We start from the raw sequence: 21,518 nt of genomic DNA on the forward strand, positions 1-21,518 counted from the left end.
TCAGTGGACCTCCATGCAGTCAGCCTTCCTTGAGCACTATGAGAAAAAACTGAATGGGCTAAATGTTGCCCAAACTTGCCCATGTCCTTCTGACCCTCCCAAGCAAAGTCCCCAAATTGCCATGCCTGTCTTTTGTTATGGATAACAGCAAGTAGGGATGCTGGCTTCTTTATCAGCCTCTGCTCTGGGCCTTTGATAGTGAGTTGATGACGAAGATATTAACACAGGGACTCCAACTCTCATCAGCCCCAGACAGCATGGCTAGTGGTGAGGGATGATGAGAGTTGTAGTCCAGCAAACGTCGGGTGGGCACCATGCTGGCAACCCCCCCCACCCCATTTTCAGGTGGCACTGTTTTTTTATCTTGGTATGTCTTAAAAGGCTTCACCTGCTGGTTTCCTAAAAGTAAAGCTGCAGTTAAAAGTAGAGGAGCAGTCAGGTCAGCCTGGCTTTTTTCAGGTCAGTTGTGATCCCTGCAGCTCCTAAAGTCTTTGAATAATTAAGAATGTCTCTTGGGAATATCATGAGGATTTTTCAATCCGTTTGGTTACACTGAATCTTCTTTCATCCTGATAATCAGCACCACTGGTTAGGACCAAACTGTGCTGCTTGGCTTTTCAAACTGTAAATAGCAGCTGGGGTGGAGTCAGAACCACAGCAAAGTGGGGAGGTGGGTTTAACACTTTCCTTACACTGAGATACTGCTCTTTCCCCCAAAGTTTTCTTTAGCACCAACTAGGAACTTGGGAGGGGGTTTCATGGGTACAGATGGGGGATGGGGTTACCAAACACATACGCACTGCTGCTTCTAGTTAAAGTTCTAAAAGGGAACTGTGTCACCAAGTTAAACATTTGTGTGTTTTTTTTTAATGTGGAGCTTTGCACTTGGGATGGGGCATGGCTGAGTAGTTGGACAAAAAAGATCCCATCATCTCCTTCTTTAAAGGATCTCTGTAATGAGGAGAGGGAAGTCTCCACTAGGAATTGAGATGTATGTGCTGAGATGATGGCGTCCTTGGGATCCTGCGATTTTGAAAAGACTGGTTTCATAGAAAAACCTCCTCCCAGTAGTTGGTTGAAAGGAAGCTGACAAATCCCAGCCAATAAGCCTTACTACATGTGATCCTGAGGCATTTGGCTTCCTATCTCTCTCAGAAACACAATATTTACATACAAGTTCTGGTTGGACGGTTGCTTAAAACTTTAGTTACAGGTAGGTAGCCGTGTTGGTCTGCTGCAGTCAAAACAAAATACCAATTAAGTTTGTTATTGGTATGAGCTTTTGTGTGCATGCACACTTCTTCAGATACAGTGGTACCTCAGGTTAAGTACTTAATTCATTCCTGAGGTCCATTCTTAATCTGAAACTGTTCTTAACCTGAAGCACCACTTTAGCTAATGGGGCGTCCCACTGCTGCACCGCCGGAGTACAATTTCTGTTCTCATGCTGAAGCAAAGTTCTTAATCTGAGGTACTATTTCTGGGTTAGCAGAGTCTGTAACCTGAAGCGTATGTAACCCGAAGTACCACTGTACTTAGTTGGTCTCTAAGGTGCTACTGGAAGGATTTTTTTTGTTTTGCTTAAAATTGGTTAGTCTCTCCTTGATACATTTCATCTCTCCTATCTCTTCTCCCTCTTGTTTTTCCAGGAACTGGACCATTTTGCTCTGCCAGCGATGTTCTCCCTGAATTCATGTAGAAGAGGTAAGAAGGTAGCTGGCCGGAATGGGGTGGGTCATGGAGGAATCACTATTTTTGATGACTAGGGGGAAAAGCTCTAGAACTGGTTCTCTTCTCAGTCACACCAGACCTTTGTGAGACTTGAGCTTCCCCCTGTGGCAGTGAATGAAATTTCCGGTCACTTTCTATTCACACTGGCTTCAGGTCCTCATGCTGAGCTTCTGACAGGGATGGGGAGTCCAGTGCCCTCCAGATATTGTTGAACTACAACTTCCAGAAGCCAGCATGGCCAATGTTCAGCGATGGTGGGAGTCTGAATCCAGCAACATCTGAAGAGCTTTAGGTTCCTCATCTTTGCCTTACAGCATTGGCTAGGACGTATTCAGATGTGCCACCTAGAAAATGAGAAAGAAGTTGTGGGTCGTTGTTGAGCTGAAAATCATCTCATGCCTTTGGCTATGAATTGGTCCATGATCCCAGGTTTTGCAGATGTTACATCAAGGCTTTTTTCAACTAGGCACAACCAAAACATTTGTTACTGAAGCTGCCCATGAGCATGTAATTGGCCTCTAATAATGACAAACATTCAACGATTCACATCTTTGCAGATCTCCAGTAGCTATTTCGATAGTGACCCTTTCCCTCTCTGCAATGATGCGGGTGGCATTCAACTGTCATGGCTTACCGTATATAGATCTCACATACCCTGCAAACCCAGTTTTCTGTCCATTCTAGCCTTTCCGTTGGTTATCCACATTAGATTAGGCTTTGGTGTTTGCCACCCCCAATCCAGTTTGAAATAGGAACGTTCCCCCTTTTTAAACCTCACATATCCCTTTTTCTTAGTTGTGCTGCTTTTCACCACCTTAGTGAGACTGCTGTCCTTGGTGTTGACAACATCTGTACAACATGTTCTCATCTTCTATCATGTTGTCTCTTTCCTCTTTTCCCTAACCAAACTCTCCATTTAGCTCATTACTAGTTTTCCACGTTAGTTGCTCCAGCCATCCGCCATCCTTGTTGTTCTTTCTGAGCTCCTGTCCGTTGATTTTAAAACGAGGTGCTCATGCAGGAATAAAGAATTCCTGGGATTGGCTGAAAGAGAGATGATTACTGTGTCCGCCCGGTGAAGTACTATTATCACCTTTGCAGCCCTTTGGCATAAAGACCCTGCAAATTTTCATCACCAAGAGCAATGCATTCAAGGATTCTTTTCCTAAACGCACACTTGGCTCACTTGTCAGGTGAGTTGGCACGATGATGACATTGGCAGTGGCCGAATCAACTGCAGAACTTGAAAAAGAGACCCCAAGCAGGGCAGGAGTCCTCAGAACAAGGCTAGTGGTTTGTCATGGACTCCATGGTGGTCCTGTGATGGGAGAGGAACACAGCAAAATTACCTTCCTGTCTGCATCAGAAAGACTCAACCATGGCTGGTTCCTTTGAGACAAGAGTGGCAAGTTATGCCTTTAGCCTGACCTGGCGAGCTGCAGGACAAAATGTAGAAATTAAATGCTGTTAAATGCTTTTATGTTGCTTAATAAAAAGTTTTGTGACTTCAAATAAGGAGACGGTTGACTTTTGGCATCTTTCCTACACGTTGCGTGCTCAGAGCTGCAAGCTTTTGTATAGCTGTCCGTGACAAACCACTAGCCAGACTCGTGTAGATGGTTGTCCATCATCTCACCTTTCTCCTTCAGCTCTCTGTTACTGTGCTCTAGCTCTCTCCTCTTCCTGTCAAAGATGGGGTTGCAGCTGCTATTCTTTTCACTGCTGTGTTCCTTTCTCTAGAAATACTGTGGAGAGGGGGGAATCCTATTGGTCCATCCTTCCAACCCTGACAGCTGATCCATTCCATGTCCACGGCCTGCTCCCTCCCACTTCTCTCCCTCATATGCCATATTTCTTTAGCCCTCACTCTTTGCTCTGTCTCCTTCCACAGACGCAGTTGCCCTCCTTACGTAATCCCTCAGGGATAGACCCACCATCTCTTCTCCTGCCCCTAGCAACCACCTGCTTTGGGAAGCTCTCTCACTCCTGCCCATTAGCCTTTCCTTCAGTTGTTAGGCTGGGAGAAAAGGATTCGTTTGCTAGTGTGTGTGGTTGCCGCTGCCACCAAAGTACCTTTTTATGGTGTCTGGGGTAAGCGGAAAAGTTCCTCTTTCATTTGTTACTAGGAGCACTAAGAGTATAAACTGTCCATGTCACCTGAAAACAGTAATGAGAGCAGAAACACAAAAACCACCAAACATCCCCTACAGGTGCCGTTCCATCTGCACAGCTAGTCCACCCAGCAGTGGCGGAACTGGATGACGCCCCTTGCAGCTGCACAAGGGAAGCATTGGTTTTCATGCAGCAGCAGCACTTCTGCCAGCATTTGCCAACCTGGTGCCTACCAGATGTTTTGCATCAGCCCTGTCATTGTATGGCCTTGCTGACTGGGGCCAATGGCAGTTGTCTACCAGATGTTTTGTACAAACATGGTTGGCCAAGGCCAGCGTTCACACTCCTGGCATCTTAACTATATCCGGCGCTGTGGTGTAAAGCTCCTTCTGCCCCCCCCCCCCGTTTCCCAGAGTTGTCAACCTTGTATTAGGGAGGACAGGGCTGGGGGAGGCGGACAGTGGCTGGAGGGCGGGGAAGAGGCGGAGGCTGGACACGGCGCCTCCCAACTCAGCTGGACACTTTGTGATGTGGTGGCCATGGCAGACAGAGGCTCCAGGCGCGGTGCTGCTTGGGTGTGGCATGGCGGGCGAGGGTGGCGAGCTGATGCCTGGAGGCCTCCACCTCTTCCCTGGCACCCTCCAGAACTTGGTGCCATGGCGCCCCGCGCCACTAGCCTCTGTGGGTAAGACGCCCCTGCTGGCAGCATTAACCTGCTCCCCCAACCACATTTCAAATCCAATTAAAGCTATTTAATTAATTTAACAAAATTGATGCGCTTGATCCAGTGATACCAGCTTTTCAATGTCTGATTGTCACTGAAACCCCTCGCCTCCCAGTGCCCCCTCCCTAGGTAATCCCTAGGTGTGTCCCCTCCTTTCCATTCCTGTGCAGTGAGGAGAAAGGTGTCTGGCTGCATAAGAAGCCGCCTTGTGACTACCCTAAAGCACTGGAATTCCTTGTGACTGCTCCCCCATGCTACTTTTCCAGACTCCCACTTGTGTATTTCAACAAAACTCTGTGTTGGTTCTCCCTTCATGTGTGTTACACATAGCATTGTGTTCTTGTGCTGCGCACTTTGATGTGATACCGTATATCAGCTTGTGTGACTACAGTGGCACGGACTTCAGCATAGCCTTGCACCCACCAGGGCAAGAGTGTGGTCATGACCCTGCCCTCCAATCCTTGCCCAGTGTCAATAGGCAGTTGTCTGCTTCTCTCTGCCTGCAGGCTCCTTGCACCGGGGTGGGACTTGATTTCCATATGTTGGCATTGTTATGCGAACTTAGTCATTAGCTTGACAAAGAGCAGAACAGAGCATTGAGGCCACGTTAAGGTTGGGAAGCCACCATTCTTATGTGTTTTTAAATTACCCTTGGATATGATGGGAGTTACTGTGTGTCATAAGACACATTGTTCAAGCTAACTTCCTAATGGGGGAGAGTTGTCTTCATTACGGGTTGAATAGGCACACAGCAGGTAAGTTCAACTGGGCCACAGTCTCTTCATGTCTCCCTGCTTGGAAGAGCTGCTTGTGTACCCATGTTTATAATTTTTTTTTGCAAAGCACCGGCTCTTTATTTTAACCAGTTTTTTTGTCTTATGAGCCAATCCAGTGAACTTTTGCTCTAGCAACAAAGCATTCTGGACCAAGGAAAATTCCCACTGGATCAGTACCACCTTGCTTCTTGAAGCAAAGCTGTAGTGTTCTGAGTTTTCTTGGGCTGTTTTGCAAGCCCCAGCATCATTTGCTCCGTGCTGCCTTGATTACAAGGCAGCAGCACTGCGGACAGACAATACATCAAGAAAATGGGCAGGCTTTGGCAGAGGCCATTTGTTCACAGAACTGTTGACCCACATTCAGGCTCTTCCTGTGGACCCAACCATGCCAGCAGAGCGGCAGCCATCTGAATTCTTGTACCTCTGCTGGCCTCTCTTGACAACCTTTGTTTCTTTTGTCTTTTTGAAAGCCCTGGCTATCTAAAGTGGTTGTGATCTCTGCAGTTTTAAAAGAAAGCCAGGAGGCTTCCAGTTCCCTTCGGAGCAACACTTATGTTGTCATTTCAATAGCATAACGGGTGTTTTAAGATCCTACAGGCCTGGAAAATTAGGGGGCTTCACCTTTTAGGCTGCAGGTATTGCAGCCCATTATGATGAGGACAGGGACATGAGTGGCGCTGTGGGTTAAACCACAGAGCCTAGGGCTTGTCGATCAGAAGGTTGGCAGTTCGAATCCCTGCGATGGGGTGAGCTCCCGTTGCTCGGTCCCTGTTCCTGCCAACCTAGCAGTTCGAAAGCACGTCAAAGTGCAAGTAGATAAATAGGTACCACTCTGGCGGGAAGGTAAACGGGGTTTCCGTGTGCTGCTCTGGTTCGCCAGAAGCGGCTTAGTCATGCTGGCCACATGACCCGGAAGCTGTACGCCGGCTCCCTCAGCCAGTAAAGCGAGATGAGCGTCGCAACCCCAGAGTCGGTCACGACTGGACCTAATGGTCAGGGGTCTCTTTACCTTTACTATGATGAGGACACCCACAAATAAGCCCGGAGAGAGGGGTGAAGGCCGAGGTGAGGCTTGCTGGGCCCACCAAAGCCGCTCCTCAGCTCTTTGCCTAAATCTGAGGGGGCAGCAAGCACCTTTCCCCTGGCTCTGAAGAGGAGGGTCGGGGGCTGGGTCCTGCTGCTGGGTTGAGTCCGCCTGCCTGCCTTTGTGGCCTCCCTGCGCTTCACCCCGGCGCCCTGCAGGGGGCGCGCCGCGGAAGGCGGAGGCGCCCCTCTGGGCTTTGTGCGCGTGCGCCCCGCTCCTGCGTCGCAGCCGGCGTGCGAGCCTGCCTCCTTCCAAGATGGCGGCGTCCAGCCGGCTCCTGCAGATGCTGCTCGACGGCGCCGCGGGGCCGCTGTGGCGAGCGCAGCCCACGCTGCGTCGCTCGTTGCGGAGGGGCCTGTGCGAGCGCGCGGCCGGCGCGGAGCAGGCGCAGCAGCCGGAGGACGACGACGGAGGCGACGGCGACATGGGCCGCCAAGGTGAGCCGGCGCCGCCGGTTGCTGGCTCGCCTTAGGCCGGGCGGCAGCGGGCGGAGGGAGACTCTCCCCTCATGGAAGCGGGGTGGGGGGCTGTGGGCGAGGGGCATGAGACCCCCGCGCCGGTGCTCCTGCTGGCCTTCCTCCCCGGCCTTTTGAGGGCGCCTCTACCGCGCGCGCGCCCGCACTTGGAGGCGATGCGGCGCGCTTCTAACGGAGCTGGACGCGGTCAAGGTCACGCGCCGCACGTGCTCGCGTCCCCCCCTTCCCCCGGCAAGCGAGAAATGAACCTTAAGGTGGCGGGGGGGGGGCCCCTTCGCTTCGGCTTCCTAAGCATGCGCAGGCAAACTAAGGCCCGGGGGCCGGATGCAGCCCATTCGCCTTCTCAATCCGGCCCGCGGATAGTCCGGGAATTACATGAGTAGAATGTGCCCTTTTATTTAAAATGCATCTCTGGGTTATTTGTGGGGCCTGCCTGGTGCTTTTACATGTGTAGAATGTGTGCTTTTGTTTAAAATGCATCACTGGGTTATTTGTGGGGCATAGGAATTTCCTCGATCCCCCCCCCCCAAAAAAAAATATAGTCCAGCCCACCACATGGTCTGAGGGACGGTGGTGACAGCTGAAAAAGGTTGCTGACCCCTATCCTAAAGGAAGTGAGGGGCTTCCCTAGGTGTTAGGCCCACCCTAGAGGGTGATTTCATTCTGTTTTAGAGGCCCCCCGCAGGGTTGTGGCTCAAAAGAACATCCCATAAGCAGGAACTAGTCTTGGACTTTAGGGGGGCGATCAGCCAGTATTGTCTTTTACTGGGGCCTCTGAGCTTCAGAATTGGTTTTCAATGCCAAGTAATGGGATCTGTGCTGCTGCTTAATTCACTCTGCTGCTTTGAGTAAAATTGATGCTGTGGTTTAGTGCGAAATCCTTGCAAATATTGGTTTAGCAGGTCGTTACCAGCCCACTTTTTCTCTTAAGAAAAAGGATGAGTCAGTGGCCTGGGTAATATGAGATTCTGTGCCACTACAGCACACCAGTTCAAAGCACAAAGTGCATTTGCAAATATAAAAAATGTTGGGCATGTTGTGATGATCTCTGTGGTTGTGTTGGTCCATAAGGGGAAACTCCAAAGCCCACAGTGGTGCAGAACGTTAATTATGATCAACCAAAATTCCACAGAATTGTGGCGAGCTCTGGAGTTCCCCAAAACTTTTTGTCGAGCAGGAATTAGAGGGAGGAGGAAACTTTTTTTAAAAAAAAACTACTAACATTAGATGGAGGCCAGTCTGTAAACTCTGTTCCAAGCTGGTGATTGTAGGCTGATTACAAGCCAGACTTTTGAGTTCTCAGAGATGGGGAGCAACTAATAATTTTGGCTTCAAAGCCCAATACATGACACTTTTTCTGACGTGTACTACCGCCAGGTGATGGGCTGCTGGGTTCCTTGCAGGGTGGATGCAGTTCCTCATCCTGATCTGCAAGCTGACCTCTTGGCTACGCCGTCAATCTATATATTTTTTGTACTTTTTATCCTTGTTCCCCTCACCACCTGCTTTGTACAACATTGTGCCTGATGAAGGCTTCTGGAGAACTCAGAAGCTTCCCACACCTTTGTTGGTCCCAGCTCTGAATTTTGAAGGTTGTTCTTGTATTTAAACCTAAATTGGTTTTCTATTGAGAACTTCCAAGTTGGGAAATGACCTGAAATGAATGGCCCCATTGCGGAATTCTTAGTGGGAACTCTCTGCTCTTTGTCATGGTACCATACTGTATTTTATTTTTTTAAAAAGAAAACCCATAAGCTTCTGTTTTCTGGGAGTTTATGGGGTTGGCGTTGAAGGTACCATAGGGGTATATCCATCTGTTTAAGCTCCACCTCCTCAAACCTTTTTTTATTCTGGATCTTTTCCTTCTTGCTTTCCTCTTAGATAGGACAATGCAAGGAGGTGAGTCAATTTCACTTTCACTTCTCCTTCGTTGGCAAGTCTAGCTGCTGCCATAGCCTCACTGTGTGAGAGTGTGTGTGTGTGTGTGTGTGTGTGTAGGATTGATCTCTTATCTAGATATGGTTTCTATTGAGCTCTTACTGTATGAACACTTTAAAGATGTTTTTGCTGTCTTCAGCTCAAACATCTGAGCTAGCTAAACGCTTGTGCAAGGTGGTTTGAGCATGTGGAGTTCTCAAAGCAGAGGGCCAGTTGATGCAATGCACCTTGACCACACATCAAAAGCTCACTGTGCACCAGTGGTTTGTGTAAATCAGCCCCCAAGAGCAGCTAGCCCTGGGAGTTTTGATAAGACACCTCTTTCCTGGTGTCTTGAATCCTGGTAAACGGACCTCGAGGCTGAGTCTGCCGTCTGAAACATTGGACATTGCTGACCTCACATGGATGACAGATGCATTGCATGATTCATTTGTCTTGTGAAGTGTTCTCAGTTTGACAGGAGGTTAATTCTCCCATCCCACAATTTTCTTTCAGATTCAAGAGATTTACTGAAGGAATTTCCCCAGCCGAAAAATTTGCTCAACAGCGTCATTGGAAGAGCTCTTGGCATTTCCCATGCAAGAGACAAGCTGGTGTATATCCACACCAATGGGCCACGGAAAAAGGTAAGCTGTCTGAAGCACCTAAAGCAATGGATGGAAGTGGCAGGGAGGCAAGTTCTTGCTCAGTGTTCGAAACTCCTATTGTTTTAGGCGCATTTTGCAACAGGGAATTTCATTAGTGCGAGCAGTTTCTGAGCTCTGGGCGCAGAACTGTGCCTAAGATTTCAGATTAAAACTGCAGAGCCACTCTCTGAAGACTTGAGAAGAGACCCTCTTAAGAATATTAGGGAGGTGGACAGGGGAAGGACTAGACCATGTGAACATAATATTTTAGCTCATTCATTTTCAGCTTGGTATTCTTGTTTTTTAAAAAGCGCGCCTAGACATTCCGTTATTGCACCCATAATCTCAGTTTAAGGTGCCATTTAGCTCCTAGCTTTCCTTTGTGTGAGAGCTTCTTGTGGGCATAAGATTACGGGTTAACACACTTCCATAACAAGCACACATCATAACTCTAGCAAAAGATCCTAAACCAGTGTATATATGAACATACATGAGTGCACAGGTAAGCCCAGGCACACACATGGTAACAGGAGGCTGAATCGGATGAGCACATGGCCCTTCACAACTCTACAGTGCTATGTAAATGTCTCTTAAGGTGAAGCTGCATGTGAGAAGAGCTGGTGCTTGCTGTGCGGACTGCTGTGCTCTGTTAAGAAAGCACAGGATGCTCAGAAGCAGCATATATGAGCAGTATGCCTGACCTCTTGCCTTCTTTGTCCTTCTGCAGAAAGTCACGCTGCTCATCAAGTGGCCAAAGAACGTGGAAGTGGAAGGTTACGGGACCAAAAAGATTGACGCTGAGCGACAGGCTGCAGCTGCTGCTTGCCAGCTCTTCAAGGTGAACGGGGGGGGGGAGTTGTTGTTAGGGGGGCATCCTTCACTTCCTGTCCCTGTCAAAGAGTATCCTCTCAGGCCTCACCCTGTGGCCAATTCTTGCTTTCATTTTACCAGCAACATCCTTATATATACACAGACACCTTGTATGATTCCAAAGACCACTAGGAGGACATGCCCTCTGGCCGCAGGGGGTTACCTGAACTTTTTCTGCCGCTTTGGGCCTTCCATATCCAGAGCCAGGCGGTGGGCGGAGCTGTAGGATTAAATGGGCTTTTGAGAGGCAAGTTGCAGTAGCCAGTTTTGGATTTGCGTTCCTGTAATGGTAGCCGTCCCAAACTTTGGGGGTTCAGCAAGCTAGAAATGGAGGAGGTGCTGGTCTGTTCCACCCCCACCCCCAAGTTAGATTAGAGGAAGGCAGAAGGGAAGTCTCGTCCCCCCACCAGTGCTTCAAATCACATCCAGTGTGGGACAGTTGCTGTCAAAAACTAAATCAAGCGTCCATGCTGGTCATGAGTGTCAAAGGCACAAGTCTATTATTATTATTATTATTATTATTATTATTATTATTATTATTACACCTTTCATCTGCAGATCTTGGGGTGGTTCATGACATAAAAATACAACATAAAAAGACAATATACGTTATAAAAGCGAGAACAAAAACAAACCAAACAATAACCCTGTCCCCAAAAATACATTTAAAAGGGATATAGGATATTAATTCTCATCCCCGGTGTCTCCAAGTTTCTCCTCTGCCTCTCCCTACCCTGTCCTATGGACTGCCACCGCACCTACAAATTTCTGTGCTGTTTGCAAATCCTGCACAGTATCCTACTTCCGGTGGTCTGCGTGTAAAAATGTGCATTAAATGAATGAATGAATGTGTATTATTACAACCAAACAACCAGCTCTGATGTGCATTGTTGCACTATGGCAGCCTTCACTAACCTGGTGCCTTCCGGGTTTTTCGATGGGGGGTTGTGGGCCAAAACATATCGCTGGCACCAGGTTGGCGAAGGCTGCAGCATCAGAAGGAAATGTCTGCAATGGGATGCTAAAACCATGGTGAGCAAGAAACATGTGCCTTTTTTGTAAAGGGGAGTGGTTTTCAAATGATGTTATTGATACTGGCATAAAAAGTTTATTTCCTCAAATGCTCCTAAACATTGCTGTTTTTACCTATGTCATCTTGAATCCATGTATCTGTATAAAACAATGTGCCTTTGAAACTTGGCTTTCCATTGCTCCTCTCTTGCCCACGCACCCTTCCTGCTCCAGAGCCTGAAATGCCCCTCTGCCATGCTCTGGGTCCAGACCAGCCACCTTAACCTGGTGCCTTCCAGGTGTTTTGGACCGCAGCTCCCATTAGCCCAAGCATCCCATGGCTGTCCTGACTGCACCTGATGGTGATTGCAGCCTGAAACAACTGCAGCATGCCAGTTTGCGGAAGGCTCTGCTAGTCAGCCATCTTACTCCCCTTCTCCTTGTCCTTGCTGAAATCTGAGACATTGCATCCAGGCCACACAACCATAGACCCCCAGTTCGGTCATTCTTTGCTCTCCCTGACATTGGCAGGTGAAAGAACCAGCTCAAAAGTGGGGAGAAAGACCTCTCTAGAGGGCTGCAGTTGCCAGTCATTGGAGCAGTACTGGGCTAGCTGAACAAAGAAGTCCGGCTTCTTTCTGGCGCAGCTTTGAGTGGTTCAAAACACCCTTTTCTTCCCCCCCCCCCTTGCAGCCACCTTGACCGCCTCTCCTTTCCTCTGCACAGGGCTGGGGTCTGCTGGGTCCCCGAAATGAGCTCTTCGATGCCGCAAAGTACCGCATCCTTGCTGAGCAGCTGGGCTGCCCCGATGAGCGGTGGTACTCAGAGGGCAGCCGGTGGCGCTCCAAGTCTGGGCCGTCTCTGGCCGACCTCTCGACCTGCTGGAGGAGGATGGAGCCTAGCGAGCCCATCCAGTCCCTGGAGCACAACAGGCTCCCAAAACCCATCCGGAAGGAGGAGCTGGAGGAAGGGGAGCTGGAAGAGGGGGAGCTGGAGGAAGGGGAGCTGGAGGAAGACACCATCGACGTCTCCGATTACCTGTCCATGGCGCATCCAGGGGCCCGCACCCCACCCAGAGACATGAGGTAGGAGAACCTGAAGGGCATGGGCCTTTCATGCACACATGGCATCAGCACGGGGTCGGGCCTTTGTGTGCTGGCATGGCCCTCGGGACAGCATTAGATAATGCCCTCGGCAGGATCTTTTGAGAATCCTCCAGGCTCTTTCTTAGCTGTATTTATACACTGCCAGATTTTTGGGGGGTGGGGCTCAAAGTAGTTTACAAAAAGAAAGATAGAATAAAATTACCAAGAAGTAAAAATAACAGCAAGAAGTAAAAATAACAGAAATAATTTAGGACTTTGGAAAAGTTAAAATAGCGGTAGATTAAAAACAAGTTAATGCTCGCATCACTTTTCCGAATATCTGGGTAGGCCTGCCTAAACAGGAGTTTTTAGCAGGTGCCGAAAAAAGTACAGTGAAGGCGCCTGCCTGGGATCAATAGGTAGGGAGTTCCAAAGTGCGGGTGCCGCTATACTAAAAGATCGAGTTCTTACAGATGCGGAATGGGCATTTTACGGCATCTGTAGTAGTGCCAGTTCTTCCAATCACAGCAGGAAGATGATCTCAAGAGATGAACTGGTCCCACAGTTGTTAAGGGCTTTATATGCTAAGTGTAGCACTTTCAACCTGAGCTGGTAGCAAATCAACAACCGTTGCAGCTCTGTAATTCCACCAGTCCATAGTGTATTTGTTTTACATGTGTATGCCTAATCCTCAGGTGACATGAGGAGCAGTGAGTTTACCACCCCCTTCCCGCGTGCCTCACCTGCTGTTCTGAGCCATGCTGCTCCTGCCTGCAAATGTAGCCTCCTTCTTCCCCTTCCTGCTCGGGTGTGGTGTGGGGAGGGAGGAGCTGGGTGATCCTGGCCACGTTCTGGAATGCCACGGGGGTTCTGGAGCCAGTGTGATGCAAACAATTTCCAGAGCACAGAACAGCATTGTCTTTGGGAGCAAGAGGCACCTCCCAGTTCACCAATCCTGCTCAAACGTGTCTCCATCTGTTAGGAGCGTTAGCTCTCCTGTTTTACGTTTTTTAGAGGCTAGTGGGGAAGAAACGGAGGTCTTCTCCTGGTAGCCGCATAAAGAAAACGGAAAGCCAGGAAGAAACGTTTCTGCCTTGGAAGTGGGGTGTCCAAGTGTGGCTGTCCATGGTCAGAGAGAGGGCACCCTGTTTTTTGTGGCTTCTAGCCCCCCTCAAATTCTACTTCCCCCCTGTATCTGAACGCATACTCCAAGCCATACTTGGCAGTCCATAATAAAACGGGGGAATAATCTATTTGATGCACCGTTGCATAAATCCTGTATCTCCCGGTCGCTCTTTAGTGGGTGGGCAGGTGTAGCTCTGAAGGCAAGACGGATGCCAGCTGATGGAGGCCACATGGCAAGCTTTAGAACGAGAGGATCTAGCAGCCGCCTTCTCTTCCCTCTCCTGCTGCAGGGATGGGTTCTCTCTCGAGATGACGGATGACAACACAGCCCTCCGGGCTCTGACCCAGTTTCCTCTGCCCAAGAACCTCCTGGCCCAGGTGATCCAGATTGCCACTTCTTCGTCCACAGTCAAGGTGAGTTGGAGAGGGTCACGTCGGCCAGCGGCGCAGAGGAGGGAGGGAGGCGGGTCTTTTTGGAGAGGCTTGGGCCTGGGGCAAGTGCCACCACCCAAATGGGAGCTGCCAGAGGTGAAGGGCAAATAAACAGTATCCAAAGGAGCTTGCAGAGCAAAGGGCCCCCAGGTGACTTCAGCCAGCGAGCCATGCCACGTAAACTGCAGGAAAAAGCAGAATCTGTAGAGTTCCCAGCTAATTTCTGCCCCTAGGGGAAGTCCTCCAAGCGAGCTTCCCCCTTTCTCGGTCTTGGCTTGCTAATGAATAGTCCAGCTTTCGCCAACCTGGTGCCCTCCAGCAGTTTTGTACCGCAGCTTCTATCAGCTGCAGCCGCCATGCTCCTGCCAGGCTGACTGATGGGAGCCGGAGTCCAAAAGGGAACCAGGTCATCTCCGGGTTGGCAAAACCTGGAAAAGTCATTTTCAAAGTTTTCCATAGTTGCCACCTCTCACCTTCAGAACCAGGATGCTTACACGATGCTGCAATTACCTGTATGTTTCGTTCTCTATTGCCTCCAATTGTCCTTTGCTTTTAAATTGTTCTGTGCAGTAAGTGTGATTGCGTGTTACATTGGGGTTCACTTCCAGGGGCTCCACGTATACACAAAGCCTGGAAGCCTGGGGATGTTTGCGCGAGATCTCGTGGGAACTTCGATGCCGCCATGAAATCTCAACATGAGCATCCCAGAGCTGGCATCCTTCCTGATCTGGGCTCTCTCTGCTCCCCCACCCCAAAAAAGGAGAGAGAATAATAGCACTTTGCACACTAGGTACCCCTAAGCGGATCCAGTGTGCAATTAACTTTTAAGCTCTCCATTTTGCTTGGATTTAAATTGTGCAATTTCAACCAGCCTCCCTTTCAGTTGCACATGGTTGAAACTTTACAAGTTAAATGTACGTAAGATGCGATCCTGCTGTATTTTGTAAGTCTCCTTTGAGACATTTGTGTGAAGAAGCTTAACGATCTTAATTGATAATGTCACAATACAGAAAGAATATGCAACAGCAGAGCTCAGTCTGGCACTTCCTAGTCCTTTAGGCAGCTAGTAGGGGAGTGTTGCTGCAGTGCCGCCTTAACAGCCGTGACTGACCCACTAAAGGTCAGCCTCTTCCAGTGTACTTTGGGAGCAGTTGAGTGATCCCGGCTTCTCCGTGAGTTGGAGGAAAGGAGGCAGAACACGCTGGGAGGTGGTGGGGGCTCCTTCCGCTGACCCCCTTCTCTTTTGCCTCGCACAGGAGTACATGCAGTTCCGGACAGTGGGCACCAAGACCAAGATCTGCAAGCTGACCCTGCGCTGGCCCTGCCCCATGACCTTTGCCGCCAAGGGGCGTCGCAAGGTGGAGGCGGAGAACAAAGCGGCTGCTCTGGCCTGCCAGAAGCTGAAGGTGAGACTTGGGGCTCCACTCATTCCTCCGTTATTTTATTTGCACGCTGTTCTTCCACAAAAAGAACCTGCCCAAAGGGACTGACAACAAAGAACACTGGAAGCAAAGCGTTTCAAAATCAAACGGTGCAAAAACAATTTCGTGATAAAACAGCGCCAAATAGCAAATAACAAAAAAAAAAACCCCCAACATTTCAGTACAGTGGTACCTCAGGTTACAGACACGTCAGGTTACAGACTCCGCTAACCTAGAAGTAGTACCTCGGGTTAAGAACTTTGCTTCAGGATGAGAACAGAAATCGCACAGTGGCAGCAGCAGGAGGCCCCATTAGCTAAAGTGGTACCTCAGGTTAAGAACAGTTTCAGGTTAAGAATGGACCTCTGGAACAAATTAAGTTCTTAACCCGAGGTACCACTGTACTATAAATATGACAAGAATGCATTACACTTCCCAACAGTAGCCAAAATAACAAGGGAGCTTAGCTGTTCCACCTTGGTCGTAGAAACACCCCTCCCACGATGATTCTCACAATCCCTGCCCTGCAGCAACTTCTTAAAAGCCTCTTAAGTGCAGGGTGTGGGGGGGCAGACTAGCTGGAAACACCTTCCATGATGATGTCCCTTCCCTAGCACTTCCCACTGAAGGCGCTCGTGGCTGGGCCACAAATGACCTCTGCCAGCCAGTCTCCTTTCCAGACCAAGGATCCCTGTCCCCGAGGTGGCCTTTTCCCCTGTCTCCCTGCCCAGGCAAGCCTCTTTCCCCCACTTGGAGACCCTCCCACGCTGACGCACCCTCCTTCCTTCCTCCCTTCCAGAGCCTCGGCTTGGTGGACAAGAACAACAACCCCCTGAGCCACGCCATGTACAACATGACATCCCTCCGGGAGCTGGGCGAGAACCAGCGGAAGCCCTGCCACATCAAGGTCCCCGAGGCCACGCTGCGCAAGATCGAGAACTACCTGAACCATGTAAGCCTTCCCTTATTTCAAAGAAAGTGGGCTGGAACTTGGGTTCCAGTTGTGGGGAACGGGGAGCCACAGAACATGGAACTCCTGTCACCAACTGGCAGAAAGTTGAAGAACCCTTGCCCTGGCTACTTGTTACCAGCATGTCTCCTCCTTCCCTCTCCCCACATCATTGGCCGAGTGGCTGTGATGTCATGGAATGTTTGAAAGCGATCTAGCTGCTTGGGGTGAACGTATTGGAGATGTTGACTAAGAGCACAATTTCAAGGAGTGAGATAAAAGGGTCAGTTTGGGACTTGGGACAGGAAAACAGCTTTCCTGGGGCTGAGGAAGGGCTGTGGGGCTCATGGACCAGGGGCCTGTTTAAAAACAGGCAAGACAGGTGGGGAGCATTGTGGAGGTGCAAGGAAAGCTAGTTTCACATTTCTATGGATTTACAGTCACAGGGAAAAGAAGGTGCACCCTCTTTGAATTCTGTGGTTTTACATGTCAGGACATAATAGCAATAATTTGTTCCTTAGTTAGTAGGTCTTAAAATTAGGTGACTACAACCTCAGATGAACAACGACATATGACATATTACACCGTGTCATGATTTATTTAATGGAAATAAAGCCAAGATGGAAAAATCATGAGTGAAAAACTAAGTACACCCTTACTGCTTCCGTAGTAATTAAGTAGCGGACAGGTGCTGCTAATCAAGTGCCCTTGCTTAATTGATCATCAGCAAGTGTGCCCAACTCTATAAAAGCCAAAGTTTTAGCAGTTTGCCCACCTGAAGCATTCAGGTGTGTTTTAACACAATGCCAAGGCAGAAAGATGACACAATACTCTTAAGAGAAGCAAGTGCTGCTGTTGCCCATGATAGTAGGAAGGGTTCTAAGGCCATCCGATCAATTTTAAGTCCACCATTCTGCAGTGAGAAAGATTATTCAAAAGTGGAAAACATTCAAGACAGTTGGCAATCTTCTCAGGAGTGGTTACAAGGTAGGTAGCCGTGTTGGTCTGCCATAGGTAAAACAAAATAAAAAAATTCCTTCCAGTAGCACCTTAGAGACCATCTGAGTTTGTTATTGGTATGAGCTTTTGTGTGCATGGTATCTGAAGAAGTGTGCATGCACACGACAGCTCATACCAATAACAATCTTAGTTGGTCTCTAAGGTGCTACTGGAAGGAATTTTTTTATTCTCAGGAGTGGACGTCCCAGCAAATTCACCCCACGGTCAGACTTTGGGCATTAAATCCTGCCGTCCAGTCAGCGCTTTCCTGCGTAGATCTGCTTAGGGGCTGACCTGGGCAGGAAAACAGAGTTGCAGCGGTCCTGCCATCCGTGTGAGATAGAGGGATAAATCAAGTCCAGAGACAGTTGTTGCTATCTCTAAAAGCGTTTATTTACAAGCCATAAATCCATCAGAAGCACACACAGTCTCTCTCCTGCTTCTTTCAGTCAAAAGTGAAAGCAACTCTCACAGACAAAGCCTGTGACATACGGCCCTGCTTCAGGCCATTCCCCAGATACAGGACACCAAGGAGTTTTAACCCTGTAAACTCCAAACTCCACAGTTGGTCTCTAAGGTGCTACTGGAAGGAATTTTTTTATTCTCAGGAGTGGACATCCCAGCAAATTCACCCCACGGTCAGACTGCAGTGCTCAGAGAAATTGCAAAAAAAAACCAAGAGTTACATCTCAGGCTCTACATGCCTTAGTTAGGATGTTAAATGTTAAAAGGTTTGTGACAGTACAGTTAGAAAAAGACTGAACCAACCACAGGACTTTTGGAACGATGTCTTTTGGACACATGAAACCAAAGTGAAGATGTTTGGCCATAATGCACAGCACCACATTTGGCAAAAACCAAACACAGCATATCAGCACAAACACCTCATTCCAACTGTAAAGCATGGTAGTGGATGGGTGATGATTTGGGCTTGTTTCGTAGCCACGGGAGCTGGGAATCTTGCAGTCATTGAGTCGACCATGATCTCCTCTGTATACCAAAGCATTCTACAGTCAAATGTGTGCCCAACAGCTGAAGCTTGGCTGAAATTGGGTCATGCAACAGGACAAGGATCCCAAGCACACCAGCAACAGAATGGCTGAAAAAAAGCAGAAGGTGTTGCAATGGCCCAGTCAAAATCCAGACCTCAACTCAAATGAAATGTTGTGAGGGACCTTAAGAGAGCTGTGAATGAACAAATGCCAGCAAACCTCAATGAAATGAAGAAACATTGTAAAGAAGAGGAGGCCAAAATTTTCTCCACAACAATTTGAGAGACTTATAGTGCTACAGAAAATGATTGGGGCTCCTAAAGGTGGTTCTACAAGCTGGAATCGTAAGGTGTACATAGTTTTTCACACATGGCTTTTCCATTTTGGCTTTATTTCTGTTAAAAAAACAAGAACACGGTGCAATATACCATGTGTCGTGGCTCATCTGAGGTTGTATTTACCTATTTTAAGACCTGCAAAGAAACAGATGGTTGTTACTATGTCTTCATATGTAAAACCTCAGAATTAAAAGAGGGTGCACTTTCTTTTTCCCGCGACTGTAGCTGAACTCCAGATTTCTGCTGTTCCAGCTTTCTCCGCCTGGAGGATATCTTTTCCCACTCGGAGCTGCCTCTTAAGCGTCCTCATTGGTTTCTGCATCTGCTTTGCTGTACAGATCTTATCCTCCTTGAGATAACCTTGCCAACTAGATGACTAATATTCCAAAGAACCCAAGTTTTAAGATGACTAATATTCCAAAGAACCCAAGTTTTAAGAGCAGGCAGCCTGAGGCCCTTGAGTAATTTCGTAGCCAACCCAGCACTGAAATTCAGTTCTTTGGTTGGGATGGTAGTTTTGCTTTGGTTAACGGTGGAGTAGACTGAACTTGGAAGCAAGACGAAAGCACACCAAGAATCTTTATTTGAGTTTGTAATCCTTGTCAGAATACATACTTTTTAATGGATTAGTTTTTCTTATTATTATTGACTATTGATTTGCGAGTAGGGGCCACTCCCACAATTGAAACTTACATTGGCCTGAGTTCTTGGTGTGCTTTTTTCTTGGTATATTTAATAACATGAACTTGGAAGCAGACTTCACCCTCGCACGGGTTCTGCATCAGTCAGAGGGCAAGGCAAACTGCCCCCTTCCCAAGGCGCTTTCCCCCTCTCCGCGCCCCCCCCATTACTCCTGCCTGTTTTTAAACTGCCACGGTTTCTCCCTAGGAAGCCTAGGGCTTCCTCCACAGCCGAGAGCCATGATGCTTAAGCAGTTGCTGTCATCGCGGCTGTCGTTTGGCTCGCCGAAGTAGGCAACCAAAGGCCTAACGCTGAAGAAAAGGCCGCTTTTTCTCTCCTCCCTTTCAGTACCCAGTGGACACCCAGGAATCCAGGCCGCGCCTGGCCGACGACATGATGAACTTGAGCAAGGAGACGGGCACTCTCAGCGACGCCATCACAGGCAAGAGTTACATCCCCATGTCAGAGTCGGAGGAAGTTCGCCACAGCCAGAACCTCCTGGCTCTCTGGAAGCGGAGGGGCAGTTCCTGGCAGGAGACCCAGCCTCTCCCCGTGGACTCCCACCGGGAAGCCATCCTCTCGGCCATAGAGCAGAACCCGGTGGTGGTGATTGCCGGGGACACGGGGTGCGGGAAGACCACCCGCATCCCCCAGCTGATGCTGGAGCACTACATCCTGGACGGGCGCGGCGCCCAGTGCAACATGGTCATCACGCAGCCGCGGCGAATCAGCGCCATTTCCGTGGCGCAGCGCGTGGCGCAGGAGCTGGGCTCCAGCATGCGGAAGAACGTGGGCTACCAGGTGCGGCTGGAGAGCAAGCCGCCGGCCCGGGGGGGAGCGCTGCTCTTCTGCACCGTGGGCATCCTGCTGCGGAAGCTGCAGGGCAACCCCCGCCTGGAGGGCGTCAGCCACATCGTGGTGGACGAGGTGCACGAGCGCGACGTCAACACCGACTTCCTGCTCATCCTGCTCAAGGGCGTCCAGAAGCAGAACCCCGGCATCCGGCTGGTGCTAATGAGCGCCACGGGGGACAACCAGCGCTTCTCACAGTACTTTGGGGACTGCCCCGTGGTCAAGGTGCCAGGCTTCATGTATCCTGTCAAGGAGTACTACCTGGAGGAGATCATGGCCATGCTGGGGCGACACAGACACCGGCACTACGAGATCAAGGTGAGCACAGCGCACGCACGCTCTCCTCCTCCTAACGTGGCAGGCAATGCTCTGTCGCTCATGCGCACGTGCTCGCTCTGTGCATCGTTCCAAGGTCCTCTGTGGCGCTGGACTGGTGGAATAGCTGGAGGTTGGCAAAAGTTGCAGCTCCACCCTTTGGAGCGCCCTTGCCTCTGCCTTTGTCAAGCTGCAATGTTTTGTTAAGTTACCGTATTTTTTGCTCTATAAGACTCACTTTTTCCCTCCTAAAAAACAAGGGGAAATGTGTGTGCATCTTATGGAGCGAATGCAGGCTGCGCAGCTTTCCCAGAAGCCAGAACAGCAAGAGGGATCACTGCTTTCACTGCGCAGTGATCCCTCTTGCTGTTCTGGCTTCTGAGATTCAGAATTATTATTTTTCTTGTTTTCCTCCTACAAAAATTAGGTGCGTCTTATGGTCTGGTGCATCTTATAGAGCGAAAAATATGGTAATTGTGGGTCGGTGCCTGAGGAGCATTCCTTCACCCCCTTGTTCCCCAACAGGGAGAGGTTGTGGTCCGTTTGGAGAAGTTCAGTGACAGGGCGTGTGCTTTGCATGCAAAAGGTCCAGCTTCAATCCCCAATGGCATGTCCAGTCCTGCCTGAAAACCAGAGAGCTGCTGCCAATCAGTGTAGGCAGTTCCACGCTGGATGAACCAGTTTTGAATTGTCATCAGGCAGAGCTCTCTGTTTCCAGTATGCAAAAAGGCTTTAGCCCCACGCTAGAGCATCTGTTTTGCAGGCAGAAGGTCTCAGGTTTAATTCCCGGCAGGATTTGGAGACAGGCTTGCCTGAAACTCAGGAGAGCTGCTTCCAGTCAGTGTGGGCAATACTGAGCTAAGTGGACTAATGGCCCGACTTGGTATGACACAGTTTCCTAAGTGAGTGGGCAGCGGAGAAAGGAGGGAGACACATAAAGCCTTGCACAAGCCCCCCCTGCCCACCCTCAAAACCTGGACC

The 21,518-nt window shown here is 49.3% G+C and overlaps 1 protein-coding gene and 1 long non-coding RNA gene across 4 annotated transcripts in view; one reads left to right on the top strand and one right to left on the bottom strand.

Moving 5' to 3' along the window:
• Nucleotides 1-21,518, top strand: part of DHX30 (DExH-box helicase 30) — a 30,962-nt gene that overhangs the window by 2,133 nt on the left and 7,311 nt on the right. The window contains exons 2-10 of one of the 3 annotated variants that reach the window (XM_081931521.1): nucleotides 1,650-1,704; nucleotides 8,785-8,802; nucleotides 9,337-9,467; nucleotides 10,195-10,305; nucleotides 12,075-12,433; nucleotides 13,849-13,972; nucleotides 15,247-15,396; nucleotides 16,211-16,363; nucleotides 19,719-20,540. In XM_081931521.1, the coding sequence (XP_081787647.1) occupies nucleotides 1,677-1,704; nucleotides 8,785-8,802; nucleotides 9,337-9,467; nucleotides 10,195-10,305; nucleotides 12,075-12,433; nucleotides 13,849-13,972; nucleotides 15,247-15,396; nucleotides 16,211-16,363; nucleotides 19,719-20,540 (1,896 nt within the window). In that variant the 5' untranslated portion in view covers nucleotides 1,650-1,676. Of the gene's footprint in view, nucleotides 1-1,649; nucleotides 1,705-6,671; nucleotides 6,865-8,784; nucleotides 8,803-9,336; nucleotides 9,468-10,194; nucleotides 10,306-12,074; nucleotides 12,434-13,848; nucleotides 13,973-15,246; nucleotides 15,397-16,210; nucleotides 16,364-19,718; nucleotides 20,541-21,518 lie in introns of those variants that run through there. The other 2 variants (XM_081931520.1, XM_081931519.1) reach the window with 2 other exon arrangements.
• LOC309353424 lies at nucleotides 1,556-12,064 on the bottom strand. The gene is made up of 2 exons (XR_014161836.1): nucleotides 11,253-12,064; nucleotides 1,556-2,075 (listed from the first exon to the last, which is right to left on the bottom strand). It is a non-coding gene; the product is annotated as an uncharacterized lncRNA (long non-coding RNA).

The sequence above is a fragment of the Podarcis melisellensis genome, assembly GCF_964234715.1.
Source record: "Podarcis melisellensis genome assembly, chromosome: 12".
NCBI classification, from domain to species: domain Eukaryota; kingdom Metazoa; phylum Chordata; class Lepidosauria; order Squamata; family Lacertidae; genus Podarcis; species Podarcis melisellensis.